The 20628-nt window shown below is 37.6% G+C and overlaps 1 protein-coding gene across 1 annotated transcript in view; it reads right to left on the bottom strand.

The window, feature by feature from the left end:
• Positions 1-579: 579 nt before the first annotated feature.
• Positions 580-20628, bottom strand: part of ST13 (ST13 Hsp70 interacting protein) — a 32776-nt gene continuing 12727 nt past the window's right edge. Inside the window, exons 5-12 of the mRNA XM_059187078.1 lie at positions 19246-19312; positions 12674-12758; positions 12426-12536; positions 9630-9732; positions 8075-8191; positions 6301-6349; positions 3713-3846; positions 580-2877 (exon numbers count right to left, since the gene is read on the bottom strand). Of these exons, the coding sequence (XP_059043061.1) occupies positions 2749-2877; positions 3713-3846; positions 6301-6349; positions 8075-8191; positions 9630-9732; positions 12426-12536; positions 12674-12758; positions 19246-19312 (795 nt within the window). The 3' untranslated portion in view covers positions 580-2748. The remainder of the gene's footprint in view (positions 2878-3712; positions 3847-6300; positions 6350-8074; positions 8192-9629; positions 9733-12425; positions 12537-12673; positions 12759-19245; positions 19313-20628) is intronic.

The following is a 20628-nucleotide window of genomic DNA, read 5'->3' on the forward strand; positions in this document are numbered from 1 at the left end:
AGTAAAAAAAACAAAGAGAGGGGCGCCTGGGTGGCTCAGTGCGTTAAGCCTCTGCCTTCAGCTCAGGTCATGATCTCAGGGTCCTGGGATCGAGCCCCGCATCGGGCTCTCTGCTCAGTGGGGAGCCTGCTTCCTCCCTCTCTCTGCCTGTCTCTCTGCCTACTTGTGATCTCTCTCTGTCAAATAAATAAATAAAATATTAAAAAAAAAAAAAAAAAAAAAAAAAAAACAAAGAGAAATGGGGTATGTAAAGTAATAAAATGTTCTATGTGTATCAGAATCTCAGTATGTTTCCCTGGTGCCCTCTCCTGTTTCCTCAGGCTAGATGATGAGCATGAGAGTAAGCACTTTTGGCTCAGAAATGGAAGCGACCTTCTGACTATGGCAGAATGGCTTTCCTCGGGACTGTTACCTGCAAGAAAAGTAAAGCTCTGTTTAATGTCTAAATATTCCTAGAAGTCACTGTTAACAGCATTTTATACACTGAAGCCTACTACGTCCAGCAAATAATGTTGAGTGCTACAGACCTAAAAGAAGAGTATCTGCTGGGGGAAAAAAAAGTGTGTGGGGGGGTCAATATCCAGTTTGAAACCATACTTTATTTTCAATGTAGCTAGAAATCCAATAACTATATATTTTTAAGCAGAAAAAAACTCCTTTACTTTTCCTTCTTACACCATTGTTAGTGCAAGAAAAAACACTTCTGGTTTAGAAATGATACTGAGTTTCTATGAAAATGAATGTACTTTGTATTTGTGGAACTTAAGAGCACAGGACACATTTTCAGAAGACCAATTTTACTTTTACCCACTTACGGTAATATCTGCAATGTTAGAATGTACTTAAGTAATATATAATTAAGTAAAAAGTAAATCAAATAAGGAACCCAAAAGGAACTGGTCTTCTTGGGTTATTCACAGCACACATTAGAAAATTCGAGAGAGAACACACATTACCAACAAAAAAACCACTGACAAGCTCAAACGCAAGTTTATATGCTGAGTATTTTTAAAGGACTTAAAAAGCATGCTCAGTTAGCATACAGCCTTTTCTCACTATATAACAGATGCATTTCTATTTGCTTGTATAAAGGGTTAGAACCTGAATCAACTTACTTATGACTTCAGAAATGTGCTATTTCAGAAATTATTCCATGGAATTTTCTTCACTGCTCCTACCACTGACTCTTCAAATAAGCAAAGTATAGAGGGTCTCATCCCTTGGCAACTGTTTTTGAACACCAGCACGTTAAATTGGAAAGGTAGAAACCTAGCAATTCCTAGTACAGTGCCTAGACTTAGTCTTAATTAATGTTAAGATTTGAATGTACAACAGAAAATCCATCATTTCTTTATCCTTGGAGGAGAGGGAAGGAAAAAAGGAGGTGGGGGATATGGTGCAGTATTCAAGAGCTGAATAAGAACACTCATAATGCCATCAACCCCACAATGAAGAACCATGGATCTCATCAATTTTGTAATTCATACTGGATCAAGAAATTTGGTTCCCCTCTATGTATATCAATGAATTCAAACCTCATACTCTCCAAACTACGAAGATGAATAATGTCAGATAAACTCCAACTCCAACAGGTATTTCCTCAGAAGACTGAACATCAAAGGAAATCCCTCCTTCCAATATCTTCTGAGATGGTTAAGATCTCACCGAAGCAGAAACCTAACATTTAAATATGCAATCACTTGGCCAAGTAAGAAACTACAACTGTTATGGGTATTACCTTACATAATCACTATATGTATTACATAGTAAACCCAGCATTACATATACTTGCACAATTATGCTTTGAATGATGATAATAGTGATGACGCCAGTGAAAAAGGACTATCTTTAGCCCAAAGAGTACTGGGAGGGGAGAAGGGGGGACATGAAAATAAGCAGAAAGCACACAAAGAGATGGGTATTTTCTGACCAGGAAAGGTCACTCTAAACACAGAAATATTTAAAAAAAAAAAAAAAAAAGGTATTCCCTTATTTCCCCTATGTGGAAATAATGCAAAACATTTATTTTCTATATCAGACAAGAACACAGCTAAGTAATCCAAGTCTACTGCAGCATTATAAAAATCATCCCTTCACCACAGTGTAAGATTTAAATGCATCTGCACAAGGGTGCACACTATATAAAAGAAGTAAGGTTGTTGCTGCCCTGCCAAGCACTTCTGGTCCCTACCCAGGTCCGACTGCAATACTGGTGGTCCCAATGGTTCTATCAAAATAAATTGTGTTTAAAAAATAAAGCATTTAAAAAGACAAGTCAAAATGCCTCAGAAACCGTATCTCCAACTCAAACTTCATCTATTTTAATGTATTATTTGCCTCCTACTAATAAACCTTTATTTCACTCGTTATAACTGAGCAATGAATCTTCCACACTCAAATATCTTCCTTGCCCAATTAATCCAAAGGAAAAAAACTGAAATGATTAGTAAAGAAGAATGTAGGGACTAACACACCCTTTTAATATGTTTTTAAATATTTTTAAGGTTTAAAAAGTGTTTAAAGTTTGTAGTTCCTAGTAGGAAAATATTATCTGAATGAATACCCTAATGGCAAACCATTGTAGAATGTTTCAGTTGCATGGGGAGCAGAGGGGTAGGGATTCTCTTCACAGCACCCCAGCTTTCTTCATGAGAAGGTCGGAGGTACACTGGTTTGTATTATTGCGACATCCATTAGGTGATTGAAGTTGCTTTTCCTTCAGCAAGGGCTTTATTTGTCAGAAGGGCATTATGCTTGACCTCCAAATTTGGCTGACAATTTACTGATGAGATTCATAACCTTTGGGTTGCTCTGATATTTTGACATATTCGCTGGGTTCTGGGCCACATCCTGGAAGGCCACCATAACTTCTGGATCCTGTGAAGAAAAGCAGTGGGTTTTTAGTAGTATTTAAAAAGACTTCTGTAGTTTTACAAGTTTAGTATCTGAAATCCTAGGTCTTTATTTAGACTGACAGTTTTATCACGTCAAGTTAATTGGGGTTTGGACAAGTACCTGAAGTATAAATATTACTAATGTGCACTTCAAAATCAAATGCCAATTATGTCACTTTAACTAATGAAAAAAAGCATATACAATTTTGATAGAAAGGACAACTGAATCATGAAATTCTACTTCTAAAGTAATATTACACGGTAAGTTAACTAACTAGAATTTAAATAAAAACTTGGAACATAAATTACAAAAAGAAAAGAAAAGGAAACTGGATATAATCAAACTAGAAAAGGACAGCTGGATATAATCAAACTACTAGAAGCCAATTTTTAATAACTTCAGCCACTCATTCTGGAAAAAGAAAAAAAGAAAAAAAGAATTATGACTGCATAATTACCTATTTGGTAACAGATAAGTAAAACATGGCTAACACAGTAACCTTTGTCTTTACACATAGGATTAATTTAAGAAATGCCTTAGTGAGGGGCGCCTGGGTGGCTCAGTGGGTTAAGCCGCTGCCTTCGGCTCAGGTCATGATCTCAGGGTCCTGGGATCGAGTCCCACATCGGGCTCTCTGCTCGGCAGGGAGCCTGCTTCCCTCTCTCTCTCTCTCTGCCTGCCTCTCCATCTACTTGTGATCTCTCTCTCTGTCAAATAAATAAATAAATAAAATCTTTAAAAAAAAAAAAAAGAAAAAGAAAAAGAAAAGAAATGCCTTATGATATACAAAGCCCAACTTTGTTCTTCCAAGTCTTACCTGCATGGCTGCAAGAACTTCCGGATCACTAAGAATTTCATTGAGCCCAGGCATTCCTGCCATTCCAGGCATCCCCCCTGCCATTCCAGGCATTCCTCCAGGAAAATTACCCGGCATTCCCCCAGGAAAGCCACCTGCAAGAATCAATGAATTAACTGCTCAGACACCAACCGTATTTTCAAGTCGTCTGATAGCAGACTATCTCCTTCTGATGAAAATCATACACGTACACATACATGTGCACATGCAAAGAACAAGGGGCTATTAAACACAAAACAGTCTAAACATTCTGACATAATTATGTCAGTTATGTAACAGTTATGTAACAGGACATAATTTTACCTTCAAATTTTCTCTTAAAAAATAAGGCTGTATGGGGCGCCTGGGTGGCTCAGTGGTTTAAGCCTCTGCCTTCAGCTCAGGTCATGATCTCAGGGTCCTGGGATCGAGCCCCACGTCGGGCTCCCTGCTCAGCAGGGAGTCTGCTTCTCTCCCTCTCTCTCTGCCTGCCTCTCTGCCTACTTGTGATCTCTCTCTATCAAATAAATAAATAAAAATCTTTAAAAAAAAAAAAAAAAAAAAAAAAAAATAAGGCTGTAAATCAACTTTGCTACCTTCTTGATTTATTTTTTCCTAGTAATAAAGCTGTTTAAAAAAAACAAAAAAACTAACCTTACTTTAAAACAAAGAGAAAGCTAACAATCCCTTGGAATAACAAAGTTAAAAAGTCTAATAAATCATCTTTGTCGTCTTATTTTCATGTTCTCTAACATTATTTGTTTCAATTTAAAGTTCTAATTTGAAGACTTTACTTGTTTTTGTTTAAACTATATTCCTCTAGATCATTCTTTTAAGTACTACATGAAATGCTTGTTATAACACATTGTGGCTTTCTACCTCCACCCTAGACAGATTCCAAATCTCTGAAATAAAAATCTGCATTCTTAATGAGCACTCGTGGTGTTTCTTCTTTCACTGAGAACAATGCTCTAGCAAAAGAGATTTAATTCTTCCAGTATATTTTTAGATTATAAACCGAAATTATCTTCTACTTAGGTTTTCACTACCATAAACCCTTTATGTCCACTGCAGATATTCTGAAATCACAATTATGCCAATACAGACATCATAAAGGGAAATATACATTACCCTAACATCCTACAGATCAAGGGTGACTATATGTAAGCTATTGTAAAGAAATACATATAACAAACTCATTTCCACCTGGCTCAACAATTTACAACATGCTCATAACTAACTAACAGTCACAGGTAAGGGGATCTAAGAGGGCCTGAAAAGAATTTCCAGTTTCTCTTGCTGTCCCTACTGACTTTGAAAAACTAGTTTCTGCCCATAAAATAAATTACTGGCCCAAGGCAACAAGAGTTAACCAGGACGCTTATCAATTCTAGATAATAAAATATTATTAACAAGGGGCGCCTGGGTTAAAGCCTCTGCCTTCGGCTCAGGTCATGATCTCAAGGTCCTGGGACCGAGCCCCACATCGGGCTCTCTGCTCAGCGGAGAGCCTGCTTCCTCTTCTCTCTCTGCCTGTCTCTCTGCCTACTTGTTATCTGTCAAATAAATAAATAAAATCTTTCTAAAAATTTATTAACAAAAAATTCCACATAACAAAAAATTACCTCTAGTACTAATCTACACTAGTGGTTGTTTCCTAAAGCAAAGATACCAGATTAAAGATTATTTCTACTTTAAGCAGAATGTAAACTATGAACTGCAATTTATTTTCTTGCTTTTTTCTTCAAACAGCAAGTCATCCACAATATATATTCTCTCTTTTTAAAGTTGCTTGGCACATGACCTTTTTAGAATAAAGGCTACCTTTTCTAGCCTCTGCCATGTAAATTTATGTTGTAGCTAGTGGCACATAACCACCAAAGGGTATGTAAATGCCTCTGTAAACCTTCCTTCAGAAAAAGCTGGTTACTACTGAAATAGTTGAAGACAGCGGATTCCCCATTAGAATTAAAACTTTATAAAAATCTCTTCCTGGTCTTTAAATTTCCCAGTCTCATTTAGGAAGTAAATTGTTCTTGAAGTGCCTTTTTAACTGCTCTTCTACTTGTACCATATAGCTAGGCCTCTGCTATCATTGAAGGCTTTGCCCCCCTAGTAATTTCTCATCATTTGACATTTATAAAAAGGAGCTTGTATTTATTTTTACACTAGACCCAAATATTTTTTATGCTTAATAATCCCACTATAGTGCTTTAACCTAGTGTATCATGAATTTCAATGTATAACAGAATAAAATCCCACTGTGACAATTGAGAAATACTTAAAATACATCATAATCAATTCACAGTCTCTTAGAAAAGTACAATGCTCAGACCTCATTTAAATGTTAACTATTATAAAAATGTGTATTGCTCAAAGCACGAGGAAAATAATATACTGTACTTCTACTAACATACAACCTCAAACATTCTAGAGGCTAACATTCTAAAGGCTTTTCAGTATTCCAGGGACTAATAGCCCTAAATATAATAGACATATTTGAGTCCCCAAATCAGAATATTCTCCAATTATTTACAATCCAAATAGTTTTAAATTTTCTTTAAAAATACCTGGGAAAGAGCCATACTGAGCTCCTGATTGTCGTCTGGCTTCTTCCTCCTTTAATACAAAGAAATAAAGAAATCATATAGTGTGGTGCTGGTGGGCAGTCTACGGTCTACCCGTATCCTACCCATGCAAAACCATGAAAAAATTATAAAAAATTTCAGCTAGTCCAAGGACTTAAGAGAATGACAAGTTTCAAATGCCAATACTGAGCTAAAGGACACATACCCCAAAACCCCTTTCAAAATTTTCCAGACAGGTTGTCAATAAGCACTACTTTTGGTAATAATACCAAGTAGTGTTTTACTTCTACTAGAAGCAGGGAAAAAAACACCTGGAAAGCAATTGACAGTACTGATGTCTGTCTATGCAAAGTGTAAATTCTAAACGTTGTTAAACTCCAAAATGAAACCACACGGTTAGATTATGAAGACTGCCAATGACTTTTGTTTTTCAACTTCACCTTTTCCATTACTTTCTCTACATAACTTAACACACACAACCACGGTTTACAAATCTGTTACTGTCAGCAAACAAAGTAAAAGAAAATATATATAAATTTCCCTCATAACTAGTTATGAATTCATAAGGATATATAAATGTAAAAATTACTTCTGAATACAGTTAACTATAACCCCAAAAACTAAGCATGATGCTTTAAAAGCATTTAATATTAACTTTATATCTTACTAAATTCATTCCATATAATTACCAATTAGTTTTATGGACTTAATTAAATATTAATATTTAATATTAAATGACAAAAAAATCAGGCAGTAATGCTATATAATTATAATATAGCTTTATATCCTTTTATTTGACAATATTAGAAGTAACTAGAGGGTCCCTGGGTGGCTCGGTTGGGTTGGGCAACTGCCTTTATTGGCTCGGGCTGTGGTCCTGGAGTCCTGGGATTGAGTTCCAGATCAGGCTCCCGGCACCGTGGGAAGTCTGTTTCTCCCTCTAACCTCCCATTTCAGGCTCTCTCACTCTCTCTCTCTTTCCCACTCTCTCCCAAATGAATAAATAAAATCTTAAAAAAAAAAAAAGAAAAAGAAATAACTAGATGAAAACTGATAGCATCAAAATGCAAAAAGCTAATATAGAAAAAAACCCAAGGAGAAACACCTTAAGAACAGTAACAATATTGTGGATGAATTATGAACAACTTTTTTCTAAATTTTATGACTTTGTTGGGGTGCCTGGCTGGCTCAGTGGGTTAGAGTCTCTATCTTCGGCTCAGGTCATGACCTCGGGGTCCTGGAATGGAGCCCCGCATCCGGCTCTCTGCTCAGCGGGGAACCTGTTTCCCTCTCTCTCTGCCTGCCTCTCTGCCTAGTTGTGATCTCTGTCTGTCAAATAAATAAACAAAATCTTTTAAATTTTATGACTAAAAATTTAAAAATAGAGTCTACTTTAAATAGCTATGAATTCACTATTGGAGCAAGAGGAATCCTAAAATTCAACAAATTAGGGCAAGCATCCACAAGAAAACAAGTAATACTGACAAGTTTTAATTACCTGACCAAAAAATTTTCCCAATTTTAGGAGGGCACAAACAAGAATATAATATAAAATGGTGATATGTAAGCTTGCTTAGGAATTTAAGAACAAAAATATCCCTACAAACTAGAAATAATGAAAGAAAGGAAAACTCTTTAAGTAGTATGACCCTACATAACTGAAGCCAGCATTAAATAAAAGCCAGGAATTAGAATGATATCCTCAAACTCTAATCTACTTTATTCCCCTTTAATGGTTTAGCTACAGAAACTTTACCCTCTGGGCTCTCTCGTGTTCTTCCCGAGCCTTCTTAACCCTTTCTATTCTTTCTTTGATCTCTCGCTCTTCACGTTTTCGCTCGTATTTTCTCCGATGTTCAGCAATTTTCTGGGCCTAGGGGAAAAAAGCCACAGAAAAAATGTTTTCTTTAAAAGCTCAATAAGGACAACCCAAATCACCAGTTTTGTTAAAGATCATTCTTCTTTGTGGAGAGGTGTTAAATTCAACAAACAGTTCTGAATAATGACAGGTTTACCTTATAGAAAAAGACCTTACATAACTCACACTTTAACAAGTCCACTGTGAAATAAAGGAAAAGAGGCCAAGACATGAAGTCAGAAGTGTTATAAATTTCAAAAAAGTACTGCAAGGATGACAAGTTTTCAAATTGCAAATTCTAGCCAGATACTGGCCAAGGGAAGGTAGAGATTGGAAACGCATACACCAGTCATTTGTCACAGTCTAACTACACTCAAAGTTTTCTCATCCATAAAATGAGGGGGGCCAGGGAAAAGAAATACTTAGTATCACAGAATGTTATAAGGATTAAGTGATAATATATGTACTAGGAACCAGCACATAGCCTGAGCCAAGTATATGGAATCCATTATTCAGAAAATAAAGTAAATGTAAGACAGTCATATTCAATTATTACTTCAGCTTATTATTATTTTTTAAGAATCTATGTTGAGGGGTGCCTGAGTGGCTCAGTGGGTTAAAGCCCCTGCCTTTGGCTCAGGTCCTGGGATGGAGCCCCACATCAGGCTCTCTGCTCAGCAGAGAGAATGCTTCCTCCTCTCTCTCTCTCTCTCTCCCTCTGCCTACTTGTGATCTGTATTTGTCAAATAAATAAAATCTTAAAAAAAAAGAGTCTATGTTAGACCATCTCTCATCATAACCTTACTGGAGTTAGCCCTGTTATGAGAGGAAAAGAGAAATCAAAAAGTCTCTGAATGTAGATACGTGAAATTCAATAAGGTTTCTATACCTTATAACCTTTAGGAATAAATTCTTGGTAGTATTAACACCCCACAAAACTGAAGAATTTACCATGTAAATGCATTAAAATTATTTTAGTAATTACCTTTGTGTAAAACAGAGTATTCTAGAGCTTTGAAGTCAATATTATCATTTTAAAAAGAATCAAACTTGCTAACTTTCACAAGGCCCTTAGGCTTTACACAGTGGCTGTATATACCTACAATAAACAAGGACAGACCAGACACAACCTTGGGTCATGTTTTATATGTTTTCTGTTTTTTTCCCTGCTGTAAACCTGACTAATGCTCCCTTTCCATTTCTGAATTTCTGCTTATAACTCTACTATAGGCTTGCAGATGACAAAGTAACAGAGCTTGCTGTAACGCAGCATGAGAAGTAGGCTTGACAACCTACTGACATTACCTGAGTTGAGCACACACTCCGTAATTACAGATGAAAATATCCAAACATTTCTTTGTATCTGTTTTGCCAGTAAATTACTGCCAGAAGCTAAGTATGAGAGCTACAGAGCACCACAGTAATGACATTCCCTTTCTCTGCTTGAACATACCCTCGGTTGAACTTCTTTCAGCATCGCACTAGCATCTTCATCATAATCCAGTTTGCAAGCAAGGGCAAGATCATGTGCTGCTTCTTCCCAATGGCCCAGAAGTCTGAAACAGATTATATTAATTTTAGGGGCCTTTTATACACATCCACTAATGTGGTGGTGTCTTTCTTCCTTATTAAAAAAGGAATTGTTACAGAAGAGGTTTAAAGTTAAAATATTTGAACTATAAATTTTCTTATACCAATTCAATTATTGTGTTATACTCTATAAAAACTTGGGAGTTTAACTTCCTCGGCAACTATAAAGCTGTTTTGTAAAAAACATTTAAAAACTTAAAAAATTACTTTCTTAATTCAATATAAAATTTTAAAAATTATGTAGAACTCCAATTTTCAAGCTCATTCAACAATTTCAACTCCTTAAAAACAGGATTAACAAAGCATACACTACATGTGTGCACATTTTATTGAAAGAAGAGAAAAGGTGAACCGGGAACTAAAGGCTGGCGGGAGAAGGTGAGAATGGACTAGAGGGGACGCAATGGCAATGAGACTTCTCTGGGCATACCTGTCCACTCAGTTCTGACTCGTTAAATACGCAAAGTTTTACACATGTAAAGAAGAAAATTAAGACAGAATTAACAGAAATAAAGCAACCCCTAAACCTGAATATAAACAGGAAGGGAAAGAAAATTAAGTAAAAGCAGTTTATCGCACTGAGCATGCAGTACATAGAAAAAAAGGTAACCTATACATATACATGTACACTTAATCTATTTATTTACTGAGAAAGTGAGTGTGCACTTTGGTGGGAGGGAGAGGGAGAGGGAGAGAGAGAATCCAAAGCTGGCTGCACAGGGCTTGATCCCATGATCCAGAAATCATGGCTGAGCTGAAATCAAGTTTTGGACGCTTGGAATGCGTAGGTGGCTCAGTTGGTTTAGCGCATGCCTTCAGCTTGGGTCATGATCCTGGGGTCCCGGGATCGAGTCCCACATTGGGCTAACTGCTCCGTGGTGAGTCTGCTTGTCCCTCTGCCTCTCATTTTCCCTAGTTTGTTCTCACTCTCTGTGACAAATTAAAAAATCTTAAAACAAACAAAAAAATTCAGGACGCTTAACTGACTGAGCCACCCAGGCACCCTGAAAGTCACATAACTTTTAAAACAGTATTTTGACTGTGTATCTTAAGTGGGATATATTCTAAGATTAAACGTGGCAACAAATATGAAAACATTCAACTTTACCTAGAATATTATTTTCATGGAATTGTAAAGCAATTTCATGTTATCATAGAATAACACAAGTAAATATATATGGATAAAGACTCTGAGTCTAGGAAAACAGTATTTAAAAATGCAAAAGGGAAACAATATTAATATGGATTTTAATTGAATATATCAGTATCAACTCAAGATTCCATAAGATCCCCTAAAATCATTATTTAAAAAATTTTTTATCTGGGGCACCTCGGATGCTCAAGTCAGTTAAGCATCTGCCTTTGGCTCAGGTCATGATCCTGGGGTCCTAGGATGGAGCCCAACATCAGGATCCCCGCTCAGCAGAATCTGTTTCTCCCTCTGTCCCATCCCCTGCTCATCATGCTCACTCGCTCTCTCAAATAAAGTCTTTTTAAAAAAATTTAAAAATGTTTCTGTTCACTGAAATAACAGAAATACTAATACATCACAGGCAACAAACACACCTATGGCCAAACTTTGGTTTCTGTAAATATAATGCTCACAAAAATGAATGCTGGTGTCTTTGAGAAGTGGTTAATTCGGAGTCTGGGACAATAAAAACGTAAGATGAACTCATGCTACCTTGCACGCGAAAGCAAAAAAAAAATAAAGGGCAGCAAAGAAACACTCAAAGACTACTGGCGTCACACCGCAACGCATGAGCTTTCTGACCTCCAGAGCAGAAATACATCTTTTTCTAATCTTTCATCTCTATCTTTGACAGGTGTCTTCATAATCACTAGGGCTCCTTTTGAGTAACCTAATAAAGCTGTCCCAAGCATATCCATCTTCATTTCCATCCATACTTGGGAGTACAACACCCTTCCAATTCATGTCACACTTAAGTGTCACTGGACATCTCATCCTCAAGTCACCAATACCCACTTGTTTAACATTAAGTTCAATTTCTAGAAATGATGACTAACCTAAGATAAATTCACCTCTTTACTGTCCCTTTTTTCTGATTTTTCAGGTGACCTAGCAGCAACAAAAGTAGTATGAAAATAAGGAATTCCTTCTTCTATAACATATCAGTTATTTAATGTTAGATTACACAAAGAAAATCTAAAACTAAGAGAAAATTTGTAAGGCTCGGCTCTTTTTTAGTAACAATTTTGATCCTTACCTTAAATTTGGCTATACGTGGTCAAAAACTCCTAAATAGTGGCTCTCTTCGTAGGAAAAAAAAGAATTTTTATTTTCTTATTTGTTCCTTATACTCTCTCAATTCTTCATATTAAGCAAATACTACTTAGAAATTAAATCCTTAAGCAATTTCATTTTTTTCAAAGCGTATTAAAACGTCAGATTAAGGTGCCTGGGTAGCTCAGTCATTAAATGTCTGTCCTGGGCTCAGGTCATGATCCCAGCGTCCTAGGATCAAGGCCCACATTGGGCTCTATGCTCAGTGAGAAGCCTGCTTCTCCCTTTCCCACTCCCCCTGCTTGTGTGCCCTCTCTTGCTGTGTCTCTGTCAAATAAATAAATAAAATCTTAAAATAAAAAAAAAAAGATTTAAAATTTAAAGTTCTGAAAATAATGAAATTCTGTTGTTTACCTATGTGCTTTCCCGCGCCACTTATAAGGCTGAGCTGAATCAGGATTTATTTCAATAGCTCTGTCACAGTCTCGAATGGCAGCATTTGGCTTCTGTAATTTGATGAAGACACTAAAAAAATAAGTGTGATATTAAAAAGTATTCATTTCAAACAATAACACCTTTGGGATCACCACAGAACCAATTCTATTTAAATAAATGAGCAGGAATTCTTCATGAGGGGATTCTTTTTTGTTTATAGCTCTCACCTGGCTCTCTTGGCATACAGAATGGCCAAGCGAGGATTTAGTTTGATGGCATCTGTGAACAAGTCAATGGCTTTCTGTAGTTCACCTGAAGTAAAACAAGTAGAGAAATAAAGAATAAAAAATTTTAACAAAAATGTTGACCCCTTACCCTACTAGTCTTCCACATTCTTCTTTTAGTCCAATTTAAAAAAAAGACTTATTCTAAATTAGTATATAAAAAGGCTCCTCACGGACACCTGGGTGGCTCAGTTGATTAAGTCTGACTCGATTTTGGCTCAGGTGATGATCACAAGATTGTGAGATCGAGCCCTCCGTTGGGCTCCACACTCAGCTCAGAGTCTATTTGGAATACTCTCTCTCCCTCTCCCTCAGCTGCTTCCCATGCTCTCTCTCAATAAATAAATAAAATCTTAAAAAGAAAACAACAAAATGGCTCTTCAAAGCAAGTCTTACCACATCTATATGGTAAATCACTCAAGATAGAGACAATTTTTGGATACATAATTCCCTAGCAGAATACCACATTCTTAGTAGGACTCATGATTTTTTTTACACTTAAGAAAAAAATAAAAGGATAAAAGAGAAATCAACTTAATCCCATTAGTTCTCTTTTATCCAAAAGTTAAAGGATAAAATTAAACTTATAAAGGAAATATACTAAATTTATAGGGTTGATTAAAAAAATTACTATCTGAATTCACAGGAATGGTACAAAATTCAACAAAATTAGAATTCATGAAAAGCCTGTAACCCTCATTTTAAATTCATTTATTGTATCCTACTCTCAGGTAGCTTCTTTGTGCATAAGTGCTTTCAGTGAAGTCGCTGAACAAATAAAACATACTACACAATTAGAATAGTTCTTTGCATGAAGACTTAGTCCTGAACACAGGAAACATGGGGATGGGGGGGTAAGACAAACAGAATTTTAAAGTAAATGTCACAGTTCACTTTGGAAAATACATTTACCCAGCTAGCAAATCTGTAAAAGACCTTAGGAGAACTCATAAAACAAAGCACAGAACAGAGTCTTACTAAGTACTACTACAGAAGCCTGTTCCAAATTATTACACTTGACTAACAGTTCACTTCTACCATGTTAAAAACTGAACTCTTAATTCCAACCCTATCTCTAAAATCTATTTCTCATCCTTATATTACAAACTAAATAAATGGATCTTCCATTCAATCTAGTTTGGAGGTTAGTGACTTTTCTGGAAAGGGCCACACAAGAATTATTTCAGGCTTCGCTGACCGTTAACAATCATAACCATTCAACTCTACTACTGCAGTGGGGAAGCAGCCACAGACAACACGTAACAAATGGGTGTCACCATGTTCCATTACATTTTTACAAAAACAGGAGGCTGTAATTTGGTGAACTCCTGATCTACATAAACACCCAAATCTTAAGAATCATTCTCAACTCCCCAATCTAAAACTTTAATCCTTTTAGCTCTACTTTCAAAATATACCTAAATCTAAGCACTCCTGGGGCGCCTGGGTGGCTCAGTTGGTTAAGCATCCAAGACTCTTGATTTCAGTCAGGTCATGATCTCAGGATCCTAAGGTCAATCCCCACTGTTGAGTTCCACACTCAGCAGGGAGTCTGCCTGAGGTTCTCTCTCCCTCTTCCTCTCACACCACCACCCCCAAAAATAAGTAAGTCTGTATTAAAAAAAAAAAAAAGAAGAAGAATCAAACCATTCCTTGCCCTAGTCCTGAAGTTTCCACACCACAACCAACGGGCCACAGGACAGAACGTTAGCACTGCATGAACTACTCACTTGATATAGTTCACAGCTTCAACACTGCATCATTACATTCCTTTTGATGGTATCTTTAAAAAACTGTTTTTACTGGTTGTTACCAAAACAAAACAAAAACAAAAACAAGGAATAACTGAAGAAAAATAGATGTGGAAAAGGAAATGAGGGTGGCAGTGTCCAACAGGACGCCAATATTTGGTTAAGTTGTTTAGTGCCCAACATATATATACACATCTTATTAGAAAATAAACACTGTTGCTTAAGAATACTATTAAATATATTCTTTCATTTTGTGTATTATTTTGCAATCACTAAGTTGGTACAACATCCTTATTAAATTGTTTGGATCTAACTATATTATCAATGAAACCTTACGGCCTTTCTCTCAGCTTAAAAGCTCTGTTAAGGGCGCCTGCGTGGCTCAGTGGGTTAAACCTCTGCCTTCAGCTTGGGTCATGATCTCAGTCCTGGGATCGAGCCCCACATCGGGCTCTCTGCTCAGCGGGGAGCCTGCTTCCCCTTCTCTCTCTGCCTGCCTCTCTGTCTACTTGTAATCTCTCTGTCAAATAAATAAATAAAATCTTAAAAAAAAAAAAAAAAAAAAAAAGCTCTGTTAAAAAATCAGGACTGAGATGCCTGGGTGGCTCAGTCGGTTGAGCGGCTGCCTTCGGCTTGGGTCAAGATCTCAGAGTCCTGGGATCGAGTCCCGCATCAGGCTCCTTGCTCCGCGGGGAGCCTGTTTCTCCCTCTGCCTCTGCCTGCCTGCACTCTATCTCTCTGACAAATAAATAAATAAAATCTTAAAAAAAAAAAAATCAGGACTGAAAAAGCACTATAAGCAGAGAAAATCTGGGAACCTTTGCCCTAATCCAGGCCATCATTATTGGCCACCTGGACTCAATTTTTTGCATTCCTTCTGTAGGATCATCAAAATGCACCCTAGCTCTCGAGGTGACAGCTGACTGAGAACACCCCATGTTCTATGCTCAAGGCTATACTTCATAAGCTGCTCCGAGCTAATGACTAAGTACAGCTACGATACCAAGACTGGGCCTTTATTGTGAGACTGTTAAATCTTCTAGTGGGTAACTCTGGCTTATCATGACTTTTTAGAAACATACCACTAGTTGAAGACTTCTCCTATACAGGGGTAAAGACCTACAGAACTGTCTAAATGACTTCCAAACTCCTCTGGCTCTCCCTGCTCCCCTATTTTTCCTCTCATGCATTTTCTTAAGTGTATCTCTGGCTCATCAACTCACTTTGAGTTCTTCTGTAAAGAACATACCCTTATTTGCCCTTAGAATCTCATCTACATAAAACAGCAACAACAATCCCTTTCAAAAGTAAATGCATTTCATGATGAAGCTCTCCAATTCAAAAACAGAACAAAAAAAAAGAACACCTCACAACAACACCCCCCCCCCCCCCGTGGCTTCCCGTCATCCTTAAGGATAAAAACTTTTAAGTCCTTAGTGTGGTCTACAAGTGATCTCGGAGATGTACTACAGATCTTTAATGATCTATCCTCCTCACCACATTCCTACCATGTTATCTCCCCCGTATGTCTCCCAAAGTGCTTCTCTGACCGCATTTCTCCAAGTCTACCATTCCTACCCCTTCACTCACTACACTCCAGCTGCAAGGAATCTCTGCTATTCCCTGAACATGTATCACCCCATGTGCTCCTCCAGTTAGCGTCAGCGCGTGTACTTCCCCGTCTGAGGCTCGTCCTCACATGGCCTGCTCACTTCATCCTACGCTCTCCTGACCACCCTTTGCAAAATGCAACCTCCGTCACTGACTATTCTTTTACTCAGCCGTTCTTCATTGTGGTATCACCACCCAATATCAAATTATAAATATGGTTTTGGTCCCCAGTAATGTATGCGGTCCATGAGATAAAGAACTTGGTCTGTTTTGCTTTTCTCACTGTACATCCAGCATCTAAAACACTGCCTAGAACATGTAAGTTTTGTGGTTTTTTTAAAAGATTTTATTTATTTATTTGACAGAGAGAGATCACAAGTAGGCAGAGAGGCAGGCAGAGAGGAGGAAGCAGGCTCCCTGCTGAGCAGAGAGCCCGATGCGGGGCTCAATCCCAGGACTCTGGGGACCATGACCTGAGCCAAAGGCAGAGGCTTTAATCCACTTAGCCACCCAGGTGCCCCTAGAACATGTAAGTTTTAAATAAATATACTGAAGTGAAAAAGCCTAATAACATTACTAGTAACGTGACCACTAAAAAGACTTAATGAGGTCTTACTTAAATTACAACTACTGACACTTTATTAATACCAGGACCTTAATAATAATGGCACCAAACACTCTTCTAGGCACATTACACATATTTATTCATTTATCCCTCATGACTCAATATACTAGGTAGGTAGCATTAACCTCATCTTACAAAGGAGAAAAGGGGCGCCTGAGGGCTCAGTCAGTTAACCATCCAACTCGTGGATTCAGCTCGGCTCACGATCTCAGGGTCATGAGATTAAGCTCCATACTCAACATGCAGTCTGCTTGAGACTTCTCTCTCCCTCTCCCCCTGCTTGTACACACACTCTCAAATAAATAATACACCTTTTTTTTTTTAAAAAACTGCTTAAAAAAAGAAAAAAAAGGAGGAGGAAACAGAAACAGAGACAAAGAATAACTTCTCTAAGTTTATCTGGCTGGTAAGTGCCAGACCTGGGATTCAAACCCAGGCACTCTGGATTCCTAAGTTTAGTATTTAACTGTATTTCTGCCCCTCCAACCCAAGGTGAGGCCTGAATCTACAATCCCTGGCTTAGAATACTAATGTTTTATCCCTTTAGAATGTGCTATAAAATTGCATTTATTGTAAAATTAGAACTAAGCAGGGGCACCTGCATGGGTCAGTCAATTACGTGTCCAGCTCTTGGTTTTGGCTCAGCTCATGATCTCAGGGTCCTGGGATCAAGGCCAGAATCAGGCTCCACACTCAGCGTGGAGTCCACTTGAGATTCTCTCTCCCTCTCCTTCTGCCCCTCCCACTCATGCTCTCTCTCTCAAATAAGTTAATTAATCATTTTTTTAAAAGATTTTATTATTTGACACAGAGAGATCACAAGTAGGCCAAGAGGCAGGCAGAGAGAGAGAGGGAAGCAGGCTCCCTGTCAACCAGGGAGCCCAATGTGGGGCTCAATCTCAGGACCCTGAGATCATGACCTGAGCCGAAGGCAGAGGCTTAACCCGCTGAGGCACCAGGTGCCCCAAGTTAATAAATCTTTAATAAAATAAAATTAGAACAAGGTTAAATTTATGCATGAACACGGCTTAGAAAGAAATGTGGAAAAACAAGAACATGACTTTTTAAATGGTGCAACAGGTTCATTTTCATTAAAAATGGTTAGGCAATAAATAAATTTGAAAAACATAAGACAATATGCCAAAACAAGTGACAAAAACAATTAGTTGATATTATGGCACAGTAAGATCCTGCACAAGTTAAAACCCTCTGATCCCTCAAATTACTCATGAACTTGTGAAGAGGGAGTAGTATGAGGTTTTAATGAAATAATGCATATTAAAAAATAACAAAACTGTCAGGTAGGCAGAAGGCACAAAATAAATGTTGGATAAATAGAAATCTTAAGTGGTAGTAAAATTAAAAGAGAAGTGTGGGAAAGGAATGGCCAGGAAGAAAGTAGCAGGGATCAACCGATGAGTATGAATTAGAAGCTGAAGTAGGTGAAGAAGAGCTTTAGAAAGAAGCAGCAGAGCACAAGTTATAGGAAAATTCTAGGACAGCGAGGTCTGGCTGTAATGGAAGGTTAATATTTCAAAAAGAAGAGAACAAGGCTGGGAAGGCAAAACATGAGATCGGACTCTAGCAGGTCTAATGCTATGATAAAGATCTTCAAAAAGTATGCAAAAGCTGGTCAGAGGTTACAAGCAAGGGAATGTGTGAAAATAAAAAAACGGTTCTACGAAAGAATAATCTAGAGACAGTGAACAGAAAGCAATAAAGGAAAATAGACATTTCAGGTAGGCAAACTATTAAGGCTAATGCAATGGCATAAACACAGAATCATGACCTAAACTAAGGTGGTTAAGATTACAAAAAAAGATAGCAAAAATTATTTGCCAACTTGGAACAGCACTCAACAGTAAACTTTCTAAAACTTTAGTCATCTTCTAAGTCTACAGATGAAGTCTAAATGCACATCAGCATTAGACAACAGCAGCTCTCCTACAATGGCATTGTGACACACTACCACAAAGCTATGACGGGGTCTGCATACTACCCAAGCTAAGAAATGATTTGTTCTTACAAATTGTTAACTGATTAAATATTATGCTTACTCTATCACCAGCATTCTCCCACTGTGAAAGGATTTTTTGAAGAGGATCTAACCGTAAAGATCAGAACAAGAACATTATGCCAACAGACACCGTTTGTCAAGGGTGCTGCTTTGTAAAAAGTTAAGAGCCACGGTTCTAATAATACCTTCTTTGAAAAACGTTCACCTTTATCTTAAAGCCTCTCCTCAGTAGATAAACACCAGGATTAGTCAGGAAAGGAGTCTTTCCATTCCCATCAGGATGTGTCCGTGCCATAAGGCAAGGTAATTGATATCTGAGTGACTTCAGCCTCTTTATCAAGGGGGGAATGGGTAGATAGACAATAGGACAATTTCTTCTCCAGTATAAAATACTCAATAGATTTAAGTTCCCTGCCACTTTCCCACTATTTTACAGTTGCTGCGGGGGGGGGGGGGGGGAGAATATTCAGACTACCACAGAGATACAGCAAAGAGGAAAAAAATCACTCACCATCATTTAGGGCATCAATGGCAGCCACTTTTTTATCATTTGCCTGATCCATCATTTCCTCGGTTATCTAGGGGGAAATTGTAGGTCAACTTAGAAGTAACAGAGAAAACAAAGAGAAGGAAGCAGCTTGGGTTTTCTTAGGGATGGGGAAGACACAACCCCCATCTTCATTCATTCTTCTCCAGTCTCCAGAGAGCAAGAGGATAACTAAGGTAAGTGATTAATAAGAAATTACACAGGATGAGCTTTAATCTTTCATATATAAACAATAAATTTCACTTCCTACCCTTTAGTTTAGATGTGACTTTGCTACCCTCCCTCCCAACCAACCTGAGGAGGATGTCCCTGCCCTTGTCTCACCAACTCCTTTCTAGTTTTTCACGAATACTAAGACTCAATTCTCCTTGTAAAGATGTAACTACTGCTAGCTCCTGTTAGACTTAAATTTTAAGTAAAATGTCTCATTCTTTTGTTCCAACAAACATCTACTGAGTACCTATACAGTACAGAGCACTGTACAAGATGCTGACAATACAAAGATCATTAGTAACAAAATCTTAAAACAAACATCCCCACTTAAACGGAAGGTTAAGAAGTAGTTTCTTTAACAGAAAGCAAAAGACCTACTCTATCACCAACCACTATGTAAAATATTACCAATGCTGGCTAATTAAGAAAATGATTTGACAGGTTTAAGAACTGAAAGGAAATACCAAGCTGTTTTCAAGTTTATTTAGTAAATCCAAGACATGACAGGTTATTAGAGCTACTAAAACAATTCAATGAAGTCCTCAGAAACATAAAAAACCAAGAGTTCCAGGACGCCTGGGTGGCTCAGTTGGTTAAGCGGCTGCCTTCGGCTCAGGTCATGATCCCAGCGTCCTGGGATCGAGTCCCACATCGGGCTCCTTGCTCAGCAGGGAGCCTGCTTCTCCCTCTGCCTCTGCCTGCCATTCTGTCTGCCTGTGCTTGCTCTCCCCCCCCCTCTGATAAATAAATAAAATCTTAAAAAAAAAAAACCAAGAGTTCCTCCACATCAGCAAAAATCAGTTACAAAATAGGACAGAACAAGATACCATTCTAAGAACACGTAAGACTTTCAAAAAGGGAAAAAAGTAAAATTCTATTAAAGAACACAAGATGTATACTATGTTCATGGAAAGATTTTTTTGAATACTTCAACCTAACCCCAAGTTACTCAATAAATTTGAAGTAATTCCAACACAAATTTCTACAAGTTTAAAAATAATCTTAAAAGAAAAAGACAAAACAACAGACACATTCTACCAGATAATAAGACACTCTAACAAAGCCAAATGGGGGGTGGGGGAGAAGACAACTTCAATTTGTGGCAGTATGTTACACCTGATGCCCTGAGTAACT

This window comes from Mustela lutreola, chromosome 8 (assembly GCF_030435805.1).
Source record: "Mustela lutreola isolate mMusLut2 chromosome 8, mMusLut2.pri, whole genome shotgun sequence".
In the NCBI taxonomy this organism is placed as follows: domain Eukaryota; kingdom Metazoa; phylum Chordata; class Mammalia; order Carnivora; family Mustelidae; genus Mustela; species Mustela lutreola.